The sequence below is a fragment of the Bombina bombina genome, chromosome 2 (genome assembly GCF_027579735.1).
Source record: "Bombina bombina isolate aBomBom1 chromosome 2, aBomBom1.pri, whole genome shotgun sequence".
NCBI lineage: Eukaryota > Metazoa > Chordata > Amphibia > Anura > Bombinatoridae > Bombina > Bombina bombina.
Window position 1 is genome coordinate 1,249,200,502 of NC_069500.1, and position 20,468 is coordinate 1,249,220,969.

The following is a 20,468-nucleotide window of genomic DNA, read 5'->3' on the forward strand; positions in this document are numbered from 1 at the left end:
ACTTCAGTCATAACAGAAGCCATATCCTGTAATGTGATTTGTAATGGCCGGCCAGATGTACTCGGCGCTACAATATCACGCACCTCCCGAGCGGGAGATGCAGGTACTGGCACGTGAGGCGAGTTAGTCGGCATAACTCTCCCCTCGTTGTTTGGTGAAATTTGTTCAATTTGTACAGATTGACTTTTATTTAAAGTAGCATCAATACAGTTAGTACATAAATTTCTATTGGGCTCCACTTTGGCATTGCAACAAATGACACAGGTATCTTCCTCTGAATCAGACATGTTTAACACACTAGCAAATAAACTTGCAACTTAGAATACAATTCAATTAGAATAATATTAAAAACGTACTGTGCCTTTAAGAAGCACAGAAAATCTATGACAGTTGAAAATTAATAAATTGAAACAGTTATAGCCTCAATCCTTGTAAACAACACAACTTTAGCAAAGGTTTAATCCCAATAGCAAAGATAACAAATTCTGAAAGCAGGAAACAATTACAGAATAAACGTTTTTTATCACAGTCAACTATAATTCTCACAGCTCTGCTGAGAGAAATTACCTCCCTCAAAATAAGTTTGAAGACCCCTGAGTTCTAGAGATGAACTGGATCATGCAGGAAATACAATGAGCTGCTGACTGAAATAACTGATGCATAGAAAAGGCGCCAAAAAAACGGCCCTTCCCCCTCACACACAGCAGTGAGAGAGAACAGAAACTGTCAGAAAAAGATTAAGCAACTGCCAAGTGGAAAAATGGTGCCCAAACATTTATTCACTCAGTACCTCAGCAAATGAAAACGATTTTACATTCCAGCAAAAACGTTAAACATAATTTCTAGTTATTAAACAGCTTAATGTACTTCTTACAGTGTAATTCTAGTGAAGTACCATTCCCCAGAATACTGAAGTGTAAAGTATACATACATGACATTATATCGGTATGGCAGGATTTTCTCATCAATTCCATTGTCAGAAAATAAAAGCTGCTACATACCTCTATGCAGATTCATCTGCCCGCTGTCCCCTGATCTGAAGTTTACCTCTCCTCAGATGGCCGAGAAACAGCAATATGATCTTAACTACTCCGGCTAAAATCATAGCAAAAACTCTGGTAGATTCTTCTTCAAACTCTGCCAGAGAGGTAATAACACACTCCGGTGCTATTTTAAAATAACAAACTTTTGATTGAAGATATAAAACTAAGTATAATCACCATAGCCCTCTCACACCTCCTATCTAGTCGTTGGGTGCAAGAGAATGACTGGGAGTGACGTAGAGGGGAGGAGCTATATGCAGCTCTGCTGGGTGAATCCTCTTGCACTTCCTGTTGGGGAGGAGTTAATATCCCAGAAGTAATGATGACCCGTGGACTGATCACACTTAACAGAAGAAATATGTAGTGTGAATAAAGTTAGTGGCTTGTCAAGAGACTGCTAGCGATATTGGGTGATAAGTAATGGAATAAATAAAGCCTGAGTGAAATACTGGATGTGTATCTGCATCTGTATAATAACACCCAGCTCTATACAAAGACACAGCAGTGACACGGGCATATGGGTATAGCCAGAGGAGGGCTGGTTATAGGGTCAGTGGTATCTGCATCTGTATAATAACACCCAGCACTATATAATGACACAGTAGTGACACTGGCACATGGGTATAGCCAGAGGAGGGCTGGTTATAGGGTCAGTGGTATCTGCATCAGTATAATAACACCCAGCACTATATAATGACACAGTAGTGACACTGGCACATAGGTATAGCCAGAGGAGGGCTGGTTATAGGGTCAGTGGTATCTGCATCCGTATAATAACACCCAGCACTATATAATGACACAGTAGTGACACTGGCACATGGGTATAGCCAGAGGAGGGTTGGTTATAGGGTCAGTGGTATCTGCATCAGTATAATAACACCCAGCACTATACAAAGACACAGTAGTGACACTGGCACATGGGTATAGCCAGAGGAGGGTTGTTTATAGGGTCAGTGGTATCTGCATCAGTATAATAACACCCAGCACTATATAATGACACAGTTCTGACACTGGCTCATGGGTATAGCCAGAGGAGGGCTGGTTATAGAATCAGTGGTATCTGCATCAGTATAATAACACCCAGCACTATATAATGACACAGTAGTGACACTGGCACATGGGTATAGCCAGAGGAGGGCTGGTTATAGGATCAGTGGTATCTGCATCAGTATAACACCACCAAGCACTATTAAATAATGTTTTTAATTTCAAATGTACCTTGAGGTCCTTCACTAAGGTCTGTACTTTGTAAAATGTAAGGGACAGCCTTTGTATGTGCCTATCCCTGCTGTGCACCAGTATTCAAACACTACACCTTCTCAGAGGGTCATCCGTAGCCTGCATGGCACAAATTACATCTTCAGAAGCAATACACACCACCACCACCTCTCTGAGCAAGCATAGTGTTTGAAAACTGGCGCACGGGCCCTCACAGGATATGTGCATATGCCACAGAAAAACAGTAATAACTTTTACTAGAAGCATTTTTGCTAATTGAATTGCACAAATGCTTCAATTTAAACGGAAATGCACCCATGCATGTATACATTTTGACCTTTCTATCCCTTTAACAACAAGATCACCTTGCTGAACTCACAATTAGGCTGAATTTGACTTATTTGTCATTTTTTCAGTATCTCACAGAAACATCTTCAAAATGAAGTCAAAGAGTTTTCAAAACACAGCTGTATGTTCTTCCTTCAAGAAGTTAACATTTAGCTGCATATCTTTTTTTGGTGCCAATTATGATCAGTTTCCACATTTTCATAAAGGGAAAGCTCCAGTGGCTTGACAGAGCTGCTGAAAGGGTTGGCATCTGGGTTATCATTATGCCCCAAGAAGGGGTAATACCAGTTTGTGTTAAATATATTTGGTTTCAGAATGAAATTAAGTGCAATCAAAAAGCATAGATTTCTTAAACAAGTCTTTCAGTTCTCTTTCAGGATAGTTGCTGAATTTCTAGACACGTGACAATAAATCTCTCAATTGAACTGCCCGCTTCAATACAAATATACTGTTTAAAACTAGAATAAGACTTTGGTTTAAAAAAATAAAAATATGCAAAAACAGTTACAAAAAAGGTTTTACATAAAGAAAACAAAATAATAACGATATTTCCTTCAAGTTTTCCTTAGTTACTTCATTCTTTACTTATCTTTGGCCTGACATCAAATACTTACAAAATGATTCTATAGCCAGGAAGAGAGGTTGGCAGAAGAAAAAAAAATCATTCCTTGGATAGGATCCCCCGCCCCTAATACTTAACCATTCTAGAGGTTCTCTCCGTCTGTGCTAATCCTATGACAGACGACTTCCTGGCACAGCACTCAGCGCTGCCATCTGTGCTTGCAGTGAGCTTGTTGCCAACTAACAGACCTGCTGTGTTGCCCTCATGTGCCTCTGCTTCCAAATTATAATCAGTTTATTAATAGGCATCTCTGCTCATGCATGGTTTTAATTTCCTTCATTGAGCCCACAAGGTTGTGATCTTCTCTTGTAATAAAGTATTTAGCCCATTACTGTGGTAAAATACAAACTGAACTACGTATAATTCAAAACTCAGTCATGTCCCAAAATGTACAATGGATTTAAAAAGTTCATTTGATTACAAAGGGTTAAATACATTTGAATAGTTTAACATCTGTAACAGGCAAGATATACACGGCAGATGTGTGCTTAAATTCATTTAAAGTGATAATTAGTAGGGCTTTATCATTCACAACACAATCACTGAATAAGGAATAGTGTGTATTCTGAAATACAAGCTCTTTGGGAATGTGAAAGTCTTTGCAGATGTGCTCTAACACTGGCACGTTATAGTTTTACTGTCACAACACAGGCACCGGCTCTTCCAAGGCACAATGGTGCAACCTGAAAAAGCAAACACAGAAACATCAGATACTGTTACAACATTTTTAGATCAAACCTAAATGGATTTCCCCCCACTCGTCCTAAAAAATATATATGCCCCATATCAAAAATACATTAGGAAGGTAATATTCAAAATAATACACCCGTGGTTGATAAACTTCATTAGCCATTGGACATGTGTCCTAAATGGCTTGTTCTGGCTCTTTATGTATTTTCTACATACATCTCTATGCTTCAGGCTCTTTATGTATTTTCTACATACATCTCTACACTTCTGGCTCTTTATGTATTTTCTACATACATCTCTATGCTTCTGGCTCTTTATGTATTTTCTACATACATCTCTACGCTTCTGGCTCTTTATGTATTTTCTACATACATCTCTACGCTTCTGGCTCTTTATGTATTTTCTATATACATCTCTACGCTTCTGGCTCTTTATGTATTTTCTACATACATCTCTACGCTTCTGGCTCTTTATGTATTTTCTACATACATCTCTACGCTTCTGGCTCTTTATGTATTTTCTACATACATCTCTACGCTTCTGGCTCTTTATGTATTTTCTACATACATCTCTACGTTTCAGGCTCTTTATGTATTTTCTGCATACATCTCTACGCTTCTGGCTCTTTATGTATTTTCTACATACATCTCTACGCTTCTGGCTCTTTATGTATTTTCTACATACATCTCTACGCTTCTGGCTCTTTATGTATTTTCTACATACATCTCTACGTTTCAGGCTCTTTATGTATTTTCTACATACATCTCTACGCTTCTGGCTCTTTATGTATTTTCTACATACATCTCTACGTTTCTGGCTCTTTATGTATTTTCTACATACATCTCTACACTTCTGGCTCTTTATGTATTTTCTACATACATCTCTACGCATCTTTCAGCCTCTAAATTACACAGGTTCTTACTTCATATACAAATCTTCCTTTAAAATAGATTCTACTGGCATCTGAAGTCTTCGGAAAACAAATGCTGGCAAAATGTAATTGTACATAGATATTAAAGGGATATAAAACACCTAGTAATTAAAGGGACAGTCAAATCCAGAATTTTTATTGCATAAAAAGATAATCCCATTATGACCCATTCCCCAGTTTTGCATAATCAACATGGTTATATTAATATCCTTTTTACCTCTGTGATTACCTTGTATCTAAGCCTCTGCAGAGTGCCCCCTTATTTAATTTTTTTGACAGATTTGCATTTTAGCCAATCAGGGCTGACTCAGTAATAACTCCAAGTGAGTGAGCACGCTGTTATCTATATGGCACACATTAACTAGCGCTGTCTAGCTGTGTAAAACTGTCAAAATGCACTGAGATATGAGGCAGTCTTCAAGGGCTTAGAAATTAGCATATGAGCCTACCTAGGTTTAGCTTTAAACAAATAATACCAAGAGAACAAAGCAAATTTAATGATAAATTGGAAAGTTGTTTAAAAGTGCATGAAATGACTGTCTTGCACCATATCAAGCGTGAAAGTTTTCCAAAAGATTAACACTTTGTGTGCTGCATTTGTTTTTCAAAGGCAAACTCCACTTATCACTTGACTTATTTGGAGGGATCAATATGGCCTTGCTACTGGGGTAGACAACTGTCATTTTATTAGCAAACTTGCATTATTTTGCAATTGCTTATTTTATTACTCCTGCTGTGGCCAAATATAGACAGATATGCAAAATGTTGAAGTCTGCAATGCTCATTTCCGATTCCCAGAATCGGAAAATACACAATTTTTCAGAGTTAAAGTAAATGAAAATGGCAACAAAATAAATAATGAAATATATTGCAAAACAAATAATTTACTACTAAGCCATTGTTGATTCATAATACTAACATGTTTACAATAAACTTTCTAAATGGAATAGAATTATATTTTGTTTTCCTTATAAGTAGGATTCTATCAAAAGAACAAGTTGGGTTTGTCTTAAGAATCACAAAGAAACAACTATAAACATTGTACTAACCATTTATGTCTAAAAAAAACAATTATATATAAAATCATTACGGTGTGGCTTAACATATACTGTATACTATTTCGGTGTGTTAATGATATATAAATTAATTTGTGGTGACTAAAAAAAAAAAAAAAGAAGTTTTTGCTTTTAAGGAATTAAATATATGTATTATGTGCTCATATTAGAAGACAGTTTGTCAATGAGATGTCCCAGAGCGGCAAAAAGAAATAAACATTTGTGGGTATAGGAAAAACAAAAAGCACAATAAATAAGTCTCCAATACAGTGTGACCTTAAGCTTTTAGGGTCTGGCTTGTTCTGTTCTTAGTTATGTAAAACCCTTGCCAAGAAGGTTTTATTAAAAGCATTACTTTCCAATGACCCTGGGGATCTCAAAATCTCCTGGTTTTCCATTGCTTCTTAGTGCGAGAAGTGCATCTTCTAACATCTCATACAATTTATGATGAAGAGGAATCATGACAGAATAAAGGAAGGAAAAATGTGCTTGCTCCAAATGGAAAATTATGAATAAATGTACAGACTGATTTCAGCATCACTTTATCCATATAAATTATTAAGACAGTGGCTTTAGCATCACTATCAAGATGCATCACCATACAACATTCTTGTTATGGCGAGAATGAACTTCTGTAAATCTTAGATGTAAATCTTTGAAGATAAATATTTATAAATCACAGTATGAAACTCATCAATGCATGAAAGATCTAGATGATCAAATGACTTTCTGCCCATTTAGTCCCAGAGATTGCTAAAACTAACTTTTGGCCAATGGTACTAAAACACTGAAAGAAATTAACATAGTTCATATTAACATAGTCAACAGCTGCATTCATTACTTTTAGGAATTAAGAACCTGGCCAACAGGAGGAGGCAAAGACACCCCAGCCAAAGGCTTAAATACTCCTCCCACTTCCCTCCTCCCCCAGTCATTCTGCCGAGGAACAAGGAAAAGTAGAATAAATATCAGGGTGAAAGGTGCCAAAAGAATAAATAACGACGCCCCACCTAAAAAATACGGGGCGTCTATCAGAAGAAGAAAAAATGATCAGGTAAGCAAAATTTAAGTTTTTCTTCCTAAATGGAAAGAGTCCACAGCTGCATTCATTACTTTTGGGAAAACAATACCCAAGCCACAGAGGACACTGAATGCCAAGACGGGAGGGAACAATAGGAGGGTACCAAGCCTGAAACCACTATCCAACAAAAACCCTGCTTCGTCCGAAGCCGAGAAAACTTTGAAAAGGAAAAAGCCCCAAGGACACTGACCCGCAGATAGTCCAGAAGCCTAGCTAGAGACCACAAAATCGGACTCAAATGAACCAACAATCCTCCAGGAGACACCGTCGCCCAACAGTCGGTCCCTCACCACTCACCCCTCACTAGCGAAGGAAACACCAGCCTAAACCCCAAAGGAATAGGGCAAGGAAGAACTGAAGCGAAAGGTCACCACAAAATTTATAGTAGGAAAACCCCCAATAGCAAGCCTCACTCACAAAAGACCCAAATGGGTCCTGACAAACAAGGGGAGGCTACGCCCACACCAAGCAGAAACCAGAGGTTTAGGACCGGGCATCAGAACAGAGAAACTTTTCTCTTAATATCGTGCAAAACACTGAAAGACAACAGAAGACTGAGTCTTCACATCGTCAGAACGTAGAATACTGAAGTATTCAGACACAAAAAAATGTGTAACAGACCCAGACGAAAAACCCTGAGTCAAGAACATGCAGCCATCATCAGGATGACACAGAAAGAATACTTGCCGAGAAGTAAAAAGCGGCCAGCAAGAGAACAGATTGCAGAAAAAAAACTCCCAGACAGAGAGCACACTCTAGGCAATCTAAGCCGCCAGACCTACACATAGGTCTCCAAAAGGGGGAAGCACATAACCTCAACAAGGCCCTCTGCACCCCCAAGAATGAGAGGATACAACCAGAACTCGAAGGTGGATTGGAACCCTGGACCTTCTACTTGCAAGCCCAGGGAGCTAGCCACTATGCCAACCTAGATCCCAAAGATGACAACGCATCTCAGAACCTACTCCCCGCCGGGCCAGCCCAAGCGTCGGCAGGTCTGAAAAAGGGGAACAGAAGAACCCCTACACCAGCTCAAAAACGAGCGGAAGAATGGCCACAGCCATCCCAACAGAGCACAGGTGCCAACCCGATTCCTTAGGAACAGACGACAAGGCCTTAGACCCAAAGGAATCTAGCAAAGGGCCCAACATAGTCTTGACACGGAGCCAGCAAGACTCCAGATGGAACATAACAACCCAGAGAGAATACCCCTCTCTGAAAGGTTAACTCTCAGTTCCAGCCTCCTGAGTCCAGGAGAAGCCCTAAGAAAGGGACCACACCTTCATAAGAAGGAGAATAAGCCCCCACTCTAAGAAAAAGAATAGGGCCAGAAAGGCAGAGCACCTGCCCACAAGACATGAAGCCACAGGCTAAAGGAGAGATCAAAGCTCCAACGAAAACGAACTTGGAAGGAATTCCCCTAAGAAATTAGCTTGCTAACATACATCCAATGTGCAATAGTTGCAGCAGTGACACTGCAAACCCATTCGCCTGCAGTGCAAGTTGACCAAGAGAAACCGACCATAAAGTCATAAGTCAAGCTCAATGAGCATCGGCACTCTGAAAACCTGGCCAACGATGACCAATTAGTCAGAGTAAAGGTCATAGCCCAATTTCCCTTGAACTAGGGAACCGCGAACCAGCCCTAGAGGCTAAAAATCCAGTAACAACCCGCAATGGGATCCACAAGGGAACACGCTATGTGAAGCCTCAGGAACCAGAAGCACCCGGGTGAAGATAGGTTTGAGCCCCCAATTGTTTAAACAAACAGTAACCGAGAACTTAACCCCCCGTCTGATATAAAAAACAGACCCACAGGGAGATATCAATGCAATATCCAGATCATCCCAGAGAACGAGAATAACTCACAAGTCCCGACCCAAGGAAGAGACCACCCCTTGCCGAAGTCCAACGCTCCAAAGGAGCTAAGGCGTTAAAAGTCGTACAACAACACTAGAGCTCATAGACGCTCTAACAGCCACAGGACCACAAGCAAGGGGATACCTTGAGGCCAAAAACACTCGAGCAAAGGCTGGTCTCCACATCACCTCCATACAATCAGAAGATCACAGAGAGAAAAGGATACAGAGCATCCCCAGCTCCGGGGAAGAACCCTAAGCAGAGCCCAAAGGAGACCACGCCCAGAGTCCCTAAAATGGAACAAACATCTCCCGGAGGGAAAACCAGGTCCCTAAAAGGAGACCTAACCCACACTGAGAAAACGGAGGAACCAAAAAGGTCTCATGAAAACAGCTTGATATTACATAGTCAATGTGCAAATAGCCGCAGCTGGTTACAGTTTGCAAACCTTCCGCAGCTAGGCAGCTAAGCTACCCATCAGGCTACTAGCTGCTGAAGGACCAAGTCCAAAAAAGGACAATCCCAGAGCCTCAGAAGGCCAAACCGCCCAAATCGGGGGCAAGAGGGCACTAAGCCCTCCAACCCTCCACAGCATGGGGAGGAGATAGACGCATGAGAGAGAGAGACGCAGTGGAACTCCACTGACCCAGTCAACCAGATTGAGGGCTAATAAGGACTGAAACAATCTTTCCTGCCTCACGGACCCACAGGTCCTCTAGAATGCTTAGCTGAACTTGTTGAAACAAAAACAAGAAACACAAATGATAATATGAGCACTCGGCTCCTCGACCGCACCAGCCAAGCAGAAACGGCGCCACATGCCTGAACATCCACGAGACAGAAAAACCCAAACAGGACCAGCCTGCCGCCAGGGTCCTAACTGTCAAGTTTCATAAATCCTCCCTCAGAGGGGAAGAAGGAATAACAGACAAACATAGGACTAACATGTCCCTTAACAAACTTCCACAGAAGTAAGAGTGAGTATCAATCCCAGAAAGTTCCCGAAGGAAACATATAAACAAAAAAAAAAGGCATCCTAATTAGATTAAAGAAAATATAAGGCAACCCATAGGTTTACGCCCAAGATGAAACAGGCCTACCCGTAGGACCAGCCAAACGGAAGCCTGATCTTCCAACAAAACTGGGAAGGATCTCAATAACAGACAATCAGAAGATTACTTCATCCCCTCATGTCTAATGAGGTGAGCCATTCAAAGTAGAAGACTGTGGATTCCCGTATCCGTTAAGGATAGGGTCGTCTAATAACTGAAAAACATGTCTGAGTAATACGCAAAGGCGCGCTATTCTGTAACGAAAGGCACAACACTCAGGGACATCTACACCCGCAGGGAATTGTACAGGCCCTCCCAAGGCCGGGAGACCCGGGACAATAGGGCACGAGCACAATCGCAAATAAACGTCTGGACTCTGCAGACGAATAATCGCTAAAAATATGTTGAAGCGAAAACGTTCCATGCCTTCAAATTTAGAGATTTGAGATCCGGATGAAAAAACGGGCCTTGAGACAGAAGGTCTGGTCTTAAAGGAAGTGACCAAGTTTGGTAACTGGACATTCGGATAAGGTCCGCATACCAGAACCTGTGAGGCCATGCTGGTGCTATCAGAAACACATAAGATTGTTGAATTATGATCTTTGAGATCACTCTTGGAAGAAAAAAAAGAGGTGAAAAATTTAAGCAGGTTGGTAAAACCATGGAACTGCTAGAGCATCCATCAATTCCACCTGCGGATCTGGGAAGTTTCTTGTTTAGATGAGAGGTCATCTGATCTATGTCTGGAAGACCCCACATCTGCACAATTTGATAGAACACATCTGGATGCAGAAACCACTCCCCCCGGATGTAGAGTCTGACGGCTGAGATAATCCGCTTCCCAATTGTCTACACCTGGTATATGAATCACAGTGATTAGACAAGAGTTGGATTCCGCCCAAGAAAGTATTAAAGATACTTATTTTATTGCTAGGGGACTACGAGTCCCACCTTGATGATTGACATATGCCACTGTTGTGACATTGTCTTTTTGAAACCTAATATACGATTCTCTCTTTAATAGAAAACAAGCCTGAAGAGCTCTGAAAATAGCAGGGAGTTCTAAGATATTGATTGGTAAACTTGCCTCTTGAGGATTCCAAACTCTTTGTACTGTCAGAGACCCCCAAACATCTCCCCAACTTGTGAGACTTGCATCTGTTGTGATCACAGTCCAGGTAGGACGAACAAAGGAGGCCCCTTGAACAATAAGGTGATGGTTTAATCACCAAGTCAGAGAGAGTTGAGTGCTGGGATTTAAGTATATCAGTTGTGACATCCGATTATAATCCCTGCACCACTGGTGCAACATGCAAACTGTAGAGGTCTCATATGAAAACGAGCAAAAGGGATCGCGTCCGATGCTGCAATCATGAGACCTAAAACTTCCATGCACATAGCCACTGAAGGGAATGATAGAGACTGAAGGTTTAGACAAGCTGAAACCAATCTCAGACATCTCTTTTCTGTTAGGGATAAAGTCATGGACACTAAATCGATCTGGAAACCTAAAAAGGTGACCTTCGTCTGAGGAATCAAGAAACTCTTTGGTAAATTGATCCTCCAACCATGTCTTTGAAGAAGCAACAGAAGTTGTTTTGTGTGAGATTCTGCTAAATGAAAAGATTGAGCTAGTACCAAGATATCGTCTAAATAAGGAAACACAGCAATACCCTGCTCTCTGATTACAGATAGAAGGGCACCTAGAACTTTTGAGAATATTCTTGGTGCTGTTGCAAGGCCAAACGGAAGAGCGACAAATTGGTAATGCTCGTTTAGAAAAGAGAATCTCAGAAATCAATAGAGATCTGGATGAATCGAAATGTGAAGGTAAGCGTCCTGTAAGTCTATTGTAGACATGAAGTGACCTTGCTGAACAAAAGGCAGAATAGTCCTTATAGTCACCATCTTAAAAATGGGGTCTCTTAAAAAACGATTTAAAGTTTTCAGATCCAAAATTGGTCTGAAAGAATTTTCCTTCTTTACTAAAATGAATAGATTTGATTAAAACCCCAATCCTTGTTCCTGCTGTGGAACTGGGACAATTACCCCTGGAAGTTCTAGATCTGAAACACATTTCAGAAAGGCTTGAGCTTTTACTGTTTTTTTTTTTTTTATACATGGTTAAGAAAGAATCTTCCCAAGGGAGGTCTTATTCTGAATCCTATTCAATACCTCTTAATAATACATAATTTATGTAAGAACTTACCTGATAAATTAATTTCTTTCATGGTGGCAAGAGTCCATGAGCTAGTGACGCATGGGATATACATTCCTACCAGGATGGGGCAAAGTTTCCCAAACCTCAAATGCCTATAAATAAACCTTCCACCTCACTCATAACTCAGTTTAACATATAGCCAAGTTAGTGAGGTGTAAAAGGAATAAAAAGCATAAAAAAGAGGAACAGGATAAAGTGCTTTATATAAAAAAATCATAACCCCCCAAAAATTGGGTGGGTCTCATGGACTCATGACACCATGAAAGAAATTAATTTATCAGCTAAGTTCTTACATAAATTATGTTTTCTTTCATATAGGTGGCAAGAGTCCATGAGCTAGCGACGTATGGGATATAATACCCATGATGTGGAAGTCTATGAGTCACTAGAGAGGGAGGGATAAAATAAAAACAGCTATTTCCGCTGAGAAATTAAATACTAAAATAATAATTACGTTTTCTTAAAAATTAAATCATAGGCACTAGAATCAAACCGAGACAGCTGCCTGAAGAACCTTTCTACCAAAAGCTGCTTCCGAAGAAGCAAAAACATCAAAATGGTAAAATTTTGTAAAAGTATGCAAAGAAGACCAAGTGGCTGCTTTGCAGATTTGATCAACTAAAGCTTCATTCTTGAAAGCCCAAGATTTGGCAACTGATCTTGTAGAATGAGCTGTAATTCTCTGAGGCAGAGACTGCCCTGCCTCCAAATAAGCTTTGTGAATCAGAAGTTTCAACCAAGATGCCAAAGAAATGGCAGAGGCTTTCTGACCTTTTCTGGAACCAGACAAAAAAATAACAAATAAATAGACTAGAAGTCTTTCTGAAATATTTAGTAGCCTCAACATAATATTTCAAAGCTCTTACCTCCTCTAAAGAACGTAAAGACCTTTCAAGAGTATTCTTAGAATTAGGACACAAGGAAGGAACAATAATTTCCCTATTTATGTTGTTAGAATTCACAACTTTAGGCAAAAATTTAAACGAAGTCTGCAAAACAGCTTTATCTTGATGGAAAATCAGATAAGGAGACTCGCAAGAGAGAGCAAACAATTCAGAAACTCTTCTAGCAGAAGAGATAGCCAAGAGAAATAATACTTTCCAAGAAAGTAGTTTAATGTCCAAAGAATGGAGGAGCCTGTGAAGTCTTTAATACCAAATTTAGACTCCAAGGAAGAGAGATAGATTTAATAACAGGTTTGATCCGAGTCAAAGCCTGTACGAAACAGTGAACATCAGGAAGATTAGCAATCTTTCTGTGAAATAAAACAGAAAGAGCAGAGATTTGTCCTTTCAAAGTATTGGCAGACAACCCTTTATCCAAACCATCCTGAAGAAACTGTAGAATCCTAGGCATTCTAAAAGAATGCCAAGAATAATCATGAGTGGAACACCATGAAATATAGGTTTTCCTTTTCCTTGAAACAGGCTTATGAGCCTGTATTATAGTGTTAATCACAGAGTCAGAGAAACCTCTATGACTAAAGACTAAGCGTTCAATTTCCATGCCTTCAAATTTAGAGATTTGAGATCCGAATAGAATATCGGGCCTTGAGACAGAAGGTCTGGTCTTAGCGGAAGTGACTAAGGTTGGCAACTGGATATTTGGACAAGGTCCGCATACCAGAACCTTTGAGGCCATGCTGGTGCTATCAGAAACACATAAGATTGTTCCATTATGATCTTTGAGATCACTCTTAGAGCTTAAAAAATGTAAGCAGGTTGGTAAAACCATGGAACTGCTAGAGCATTCATCAATTCCACCTGAGGATCCCTGGACCTGGAGAGGTATCTGGGAAGTTTCTTGTTTAGACAAAAGGCCATCAGATCTATGTCTGGAAAACCCCACATCTGCACAATCTGATAGAACACATCTGGATGGAGAAACCAATCCCCGGATGTAGAATCTGACGGCTGAGATAATCAGCTTCCAAATTGTCTATACCTGGTATATGAATCGCAGTGATTAGACAAGAGTTGGATTCAGCCCAATAAAGTATTAGAGACACTTCTTTCATTGCTAGGGGACTGTGAGTCCCCCCTTGATGATTGACATATGCCACTGTTGTGACATTGTCTGTTTGAAACCAAATATACGGTTCTCTCTTTAATAGAGGCCAAGCCTGAAGAGCTCTGAAAATAGCACAGAGTTCTAATATTGATTGGTAACATCGCCTCTCGAGGATTCCAAACTCCTTGTGCTGTCAGAGACCCCCAGACAGCTCCCCAACCTGTGAGACTTGCATCTGTTGTGATCACAGTCCAGGTAGGACGAACAAAGGAGGCCCCTTGAACAATAAGGTGATGGTTTAAACACCAAGTCAGAGAGAGTTAAGTGTTGGGATTTACTGTAAGTATATCAGTTGTGATATCTAAGAATAATTCCTGCACCATTAGTGCAACATGCAAAGCTGTAGAGGTCTAAAAACAAGCAGAAAGGATTGTATCTGATGCTGCAATCATGAGACCTAAAACTTCCATGTACATAGCCACTGAAGGGAATAATAAGAGACTGAAGGTTTAGACAAGCTGAAACCAATCTCAAACGTCTCTGTTCTGTAAGAAATAGAGTCATGGACACTGAATCTATCTGGAAAAAAAATTTGACCTTTGTCTGAGAAATCAAGAAACTCTTTAGTAAATTGATCCTCCAAACATATCTTTGAAGAAACAACAGACATTGTTTTGTGTGAGATTCTCTAAATGAAAAGATTGAGTTAGTACCAATATATCGTCCAAATAAGGAAACACCGCAAAACTATAAGGGGCACCTAAAACTATTAAGAATATTCTTGGTGCTGTTGCAAGGCCAAACGGAAGAGCGACAAATTGGTAATGCTTGTTTAGAAAAGAGAATCTCAGAAAATGAGTGATCTGGATGAATCGAATTGTGAAGGTAAGTGTCCTGTAAGTCTATTGTGGACATGAAATGACCTTGCTGAACAAAAGGCAGAATAGTCCTTATAGTCACCATCTTGAAAGTTGGGACTCTTACAAAATGATTTAAAGTTTTCAGATCCAAAATTGGTCTGAAATATTTTTCCTTATTTGGTACAAAGAATAGATTTGAATAAAAAAAAAAACAATCCTTGTTCCTGCTGTGGAACCGGGATAATTACCCCTGAAAGTTATAGATCTAAAACACATTTTAGAAAGACTTGAGCTTTTACTGGGTTTTCTGTTACATGGGTATTTGACACCCCTGGGAAATTATATTCTAAATCCACTGATTTTGGACAAAGTCTGTCCAAACTCTTTGAAATAGCTTTAGTCTGACCCCTACCAGAAGAAATGGCTTGAGGGCCGCACCTTCATGTAGGTTTAGGGGCAAGATTTGGTTTCTTATAAGGCTTGGATTTATTCCAATTCGGAGGTCTCCAATTAGAGCCAGAGGCCTTAGGGGAAGGAGTGGTTTTCTGTTCTCTATTCTGACGAAAGGAACGAAAACAATTGGGAGCTTTAAATCTACCCTTAGATTTCTTGTCTTGGGGCAGAAAAACTCCCTTACCCCCATTAACAGTTGATATAATAGAACCCAATTGTGAACCAAAAAGATTTTTACCTTGAAAATAGAGATAATTTAGTTTTATACACCATGTCAGCATTCCAAGATTTAAGCCATAAAGCTCTTCTAGTTAGAATAGCTAAAGACATGGATTTGACATTGATCTTCCTAACATCAAATATAGCATCACAAATAAAATTATTTGCATGTTGAAGTAAAACAATAATGTTAGATAATTCAGAATCTGAAGGCAACTGCTGTGATAAACTGTCTAACCAAAAAGTAGAAGCAGCAGTAATATCAGCCATAGATGTAACAGGTCTAAGAATATAGCCTAAAAAAAAGGCATGTTAATAAACAATATCTAACAACTTTACTTAAAAAGTGCCCAATCCATAGCTGAGAGTGTCTTATATAATAAAAGTATATACTTACTGTGTAAGACACCCATCCACATATAGCAGACCGCCAAACCAGTACTGAAACATAGCAGAGGTAATGGTACAAGAGTATATTATTGATCTATAAAGGGAGGCAGCAGATGAATCCCTGCGACCGATTTACAGAGAGCCTTATAAAAAGCTTTCTCATAGGCGAAAACATGGTATCATCAGGCAATACTCCCTTCACATTCCTCAGACAAACACTGCACTTAGAGAGGAACTGGGCTTCAATATGCTTAGAAGCGCCTTTCACTGAAGAAATCAAGCACACGTTTTTAAAACTGAGGTATGAGTGAGGTGGGAGGTGTATTTATAGGCATTTGAGGTTTGGGAAACTTTGCCCCCTCCTGGTAAGAATGTATATCTGTTCTTAGTTATGTAAAACACTTTCCAGGAAGGTTTTATTAAAAACAGAATTTATGTTTACCTGATAAATTTCTTTCTCCAACGGTGTGTCCGGTCCACGGCGTCATCCTTACTTGTGGGATATTCTCTTCCCCAACAGGAAATGGCAAAGAGCCCAGCAAAGCTGGTCACATGATCCCTCCTAGGCTCCGCCTACCCCAGTCATTCGACCGACGTTAAGGAGGAATAATAGCATAGGAGAAACCATATGGTACCGTGGTGACTGTAGTTAAAGAAAATAAATTATCAGACCTGATTAAAAAACCAGGGCGGGCCGTGGACCGGACACACCGTTGGAGAAAGAAATTTATCAGGTAAACATAAATTCTGTTTTCTCCAACATAGGTGTGTCCGGTCCACGGCGTCATCCTTACTTGTGGGAACCAATACCAAAGCTTTAGGACACGGATGAAGGGAGGGAGCAAATCAGGTCACCTAAATGGAAGGCACCACGGCTTGCAAAACCTTTCTCCCAAAAATAGCCTCAGAAGAAGCAAAAGTATCAAACTTGTAAAATTTGGTAAAAGTGTGCAGTGAAGACCAAGTCGCTGCCCTACATATCTGATCAACAGAAGCCTCGTTCTTGAAAGCCCATGTGGAAGCCACAGCCCTAGTGGAATGAGCCGTGATTCTTTCGGGAGGCTGCCGTCCGGCAGTCTCGTAAGCCAATCTGATGATGCTTTTAATCCAAAAAGAGAGAGAGGTAGAAGTTGCTTTTTGACCTCTCCTTTTACCTGAATAAACAACAAACAGGGAAGATGTTTGTCTAAAATCCTTTGTAGCATCTAAATAGAATTTTAGAGCGCGAACAACATCCAAATTGTGCAACAAGCGTTCCTTCTTTGAAACTGGTTTCGGACACAGAGAAGGTACGATAATCTCCTGGTTAATGTTTTTGTTAGAAACAACTTTTGGAAGAAAACCAGGTTTAGTACGTAAAACCACCTTATCTGCATGGAACACCAGATAAGGAGGAGAACACTGCAGAGCAGATAATTCTGAAACTCTTCTAGCAGAAGAAATTGCAACTAAAAACAAAACTTTCCAAGATAATAACTTAATATCAACGGAATGTAAGGGTTCAAACGGAACCCCCTGAAGAACTGAAAGAACTAGATTGAGACTCCAAGGAGGAGTCAAAGGTTTGTAAACAGGCTTGATTCTAACCAGAGCCTGAACAAAGGCTTGAACATCTGGCACAGCTGCCAGTTTTTTGTGAAGTAACACCGACAAGGCAGAAATCTGTCCCTTCAGGGAACTTGCCGATAATCCTTTTTCCAATCCTTCTTGAAGGAAGGATAGAATCCTAGGAATCTTAACCTTGTCCCAAGGGAATCCTTTAGATTCACACCAACAGATATATTTTTTCCAAATTTTGTGGTAAATCTTTCTAGTTACCGGCTTTCTGGCCTGAACAAGAGTATCGATAACAGAATCTGAGAAACCTCGCTTCGATAAAATCAAGCGTTCAATCTCCAAGCAGTCAGCTGGAGTGAAACCAGATTCGGATGTTCGAACGGACCCTGAACAAGAAGGTCTCGTCTCAAAGGTAGCTTCCAAGGTGGAGCCGATGACATATTCACCAGATCTGCATACCAAGTCCTGCGTGGCCACGCAGGAGCTATCAAGATCACCGACGCCCTCTCCTGATTGATCCTGGCTACCAGCCTGGGGATGAGAGGAAACGGCGGGAACACATAAGCTAGTTTGAAGGTCCAAGGTGCTACTAGTGCATCCACTAGAGCCGCCTTGGGATCCCTGGATCTGGACCCGTAGCAAGGAACTTTGAAGTTCTGACGAGAGGCCATCAGATCCATGTCTGGAATGCCCCAAAGTTGAGTGACTTGGGCAAAGATTTCCGGATGGAGTTCCCACTCCCCCGGATGCAATGTCTGACGACTCAGAAAATCCGCTTCCCAATTGTCCACTCCCGGGATGTGGATAGCAGACAGGTGGCAGGAGTGAGACTCCGCCCATAGAATAATCTTGGTCACTTCTTCCATCGCTAGGGAACTCCTTGTTCCCCCCTGATGGTTGATGTACGCAACAGTCGTCATGTTGTCTGATTGAAACCGTATGAACTTGGTCCTCGCTAGCTGAGGCCAAGCCTTGAGAGCATTGAATATCGCTCTCAGTTCCAGAATATTTATCGGTAGAAGAGATTCTTCCCGAGACCAAAGACCCTGAGCTTTCAGGGATCCCCAGACCGCGCCCCAGCCCATCAGACTGGCGTCGGTCGTGACAATGACCCACTCTGGTCTGTGGAATGTCATCCCTCGTGACAGGTTGTCCAGGGACAGCCACCAACGGAGTGAGTCTCTGGTCCTCTGATTTACTTGTATCTTTGGAGACAAGTCTGTATAGTCCCCATTCCACTGACTGAGCATGCACAGTTGTAATGGTCTTAGATGAATGCGCGCAAAAGGAACTATGTCCATTGTCGCTACCATCAACCCGATCACTTCCATGCACTGAGCTACGGAAGGAAGAGGAACGGAATGAAGTATTCGACAAGAGTCCAGAAGCTTTGTCTTTCTGGCCTCTGTTAGAAAAATCCTCATTTCTGAGGAGTCTATAATTGTTCCCAAGAAGGGAACCCTTGTTGACGGGGATAGAGAACTCTTTTCCACGTTCACTTTCCAGCCGTGCGATCTGAGAAAGGCCAGGACGATGTCCGTGTGAGCCTTTGCTCGAGGGAGGGACGACGCTTGAATCAGAATGTCGTCCAGGTAAGGTACGACTGCAATGCCCCTTGGTCTTAGCACAGCTAGAAGGGACCCTAGTACCTTTGTGAAAATCCTTGGAGCAGTGGCTAATCCGAAAGGAAGCGCCACGAACTGGTAATGTTTGTCCAGGAATGCAAACCTTAGGAACCGATGATGTTCCTTGTGGATAGGAATATGTAGATACGCATCCTTTAAATCCACCGTGGTCATGAATTGACCTTCCTGGATGGAAGGAAGGATAGTTCGAATGGTTTCCATCTTGAAAGATGGGACCTTGAGAAATTTGTTTAAGATCTTGAGATCTAGGATTGGTCTGAACGTTCCCTCTTTTTTGGGAACTATGAACAGATTGGAGTAGAACCCCATCCCTTGTTCTCTCAATGGAACAGGATGAATCACTCCCATTTTTAACAGGTCTTCTACACAATGTAAGAACGCCTGTCTTTTTATGTGGTCTGAAGACAACTGAGACCTGTGGAACCTTCCCCTTGGGGGAAGTCCCTTGAATTCCAGAAGATAACCCTGGGAGACTATTTCTAGCGCCCAAGGATCCAGAACATCTCTTGCCCAAGCCTGAGCGAAGAGAGAGAGTCTGCCCCCCACCAGATCCGGTCCCGGATCGGGGGCCGATATTTCATGCTGTCTTGGTAGCAGTGGCAGGTTTCTTTGCCTGCTTTCCCTTGTTCCAGCCTTGCATTGGTCTCCAAGCTGGCTTGGCCTGAGAAGTATTACCCTCTTGCTTAGAGGACGTAGCACCTTGGGCTGGTCCGTTTTTACGAAAGGGACGAAAATTAGGTCTATTTTTTGCCTTGAAAGGCCGATCCTGAGGAAGGGCATGGCCCTTACCCCCAGTGATATCAGAGATAATCTCTTTCAAGTCAGGACCAAACAGCGTTTTCCCCTTGAAAGGAATGTTTAGTAGCTTGTTCTTGGAAGACGCATCAGCCGACCAAGATTTCAACCAAAGCGCTCTGCGCGCCACAATAGCAAACCCAGAATTCTTAGCCGCTAACTTAGCCAATTGCAAAGAGGCGTCTAGAGTGAAAGAATTAGCCAATTTGAGAGCATTGACTCTGTCCATAATCTCCTCATAAGGAGGAGAGTCACTATCGAGCACCTTAATCAGTTCATCAAACCAGAAATATGCGGCTGTAGTGACAGGGACAATGCATGAAATGGGTTGTAGAAGGTAACCCTGCTGAACAAACATCTTTTTAAGCAAACCTTCTAATTTTTTATCCATAGGATCTTTGAAAGCACAACTATCCT

The 20,468-nt window shown here is 41.1% G+C and overlaps 1 protein-coding gene across 1 annotated transcript in view; it reads right to left on the bottom strand.

Moving 5' to 3' along the window:
• Positions 1–3,168: 3,168 nt before the first annotated feature.
• The window catches only part of KLHL5 (kelch like family member 5), a 361,638-nt gene continuing 344,338 nt past the window's right edge, over positions 3,169–20,468 (bottom strand). The window contains exon 11 of the mRNA XM_053704052.1: positions 3,169–3,914. Within this exon, the coding sequence (XP_053560027.1) occupies positions 3,858–3,914 (57 nt within the window). The 3' untranslated portion in view covers positions 3,169–3,857. The remainder of the gene's footprint in view (positions 3,915–20,468) is intronic.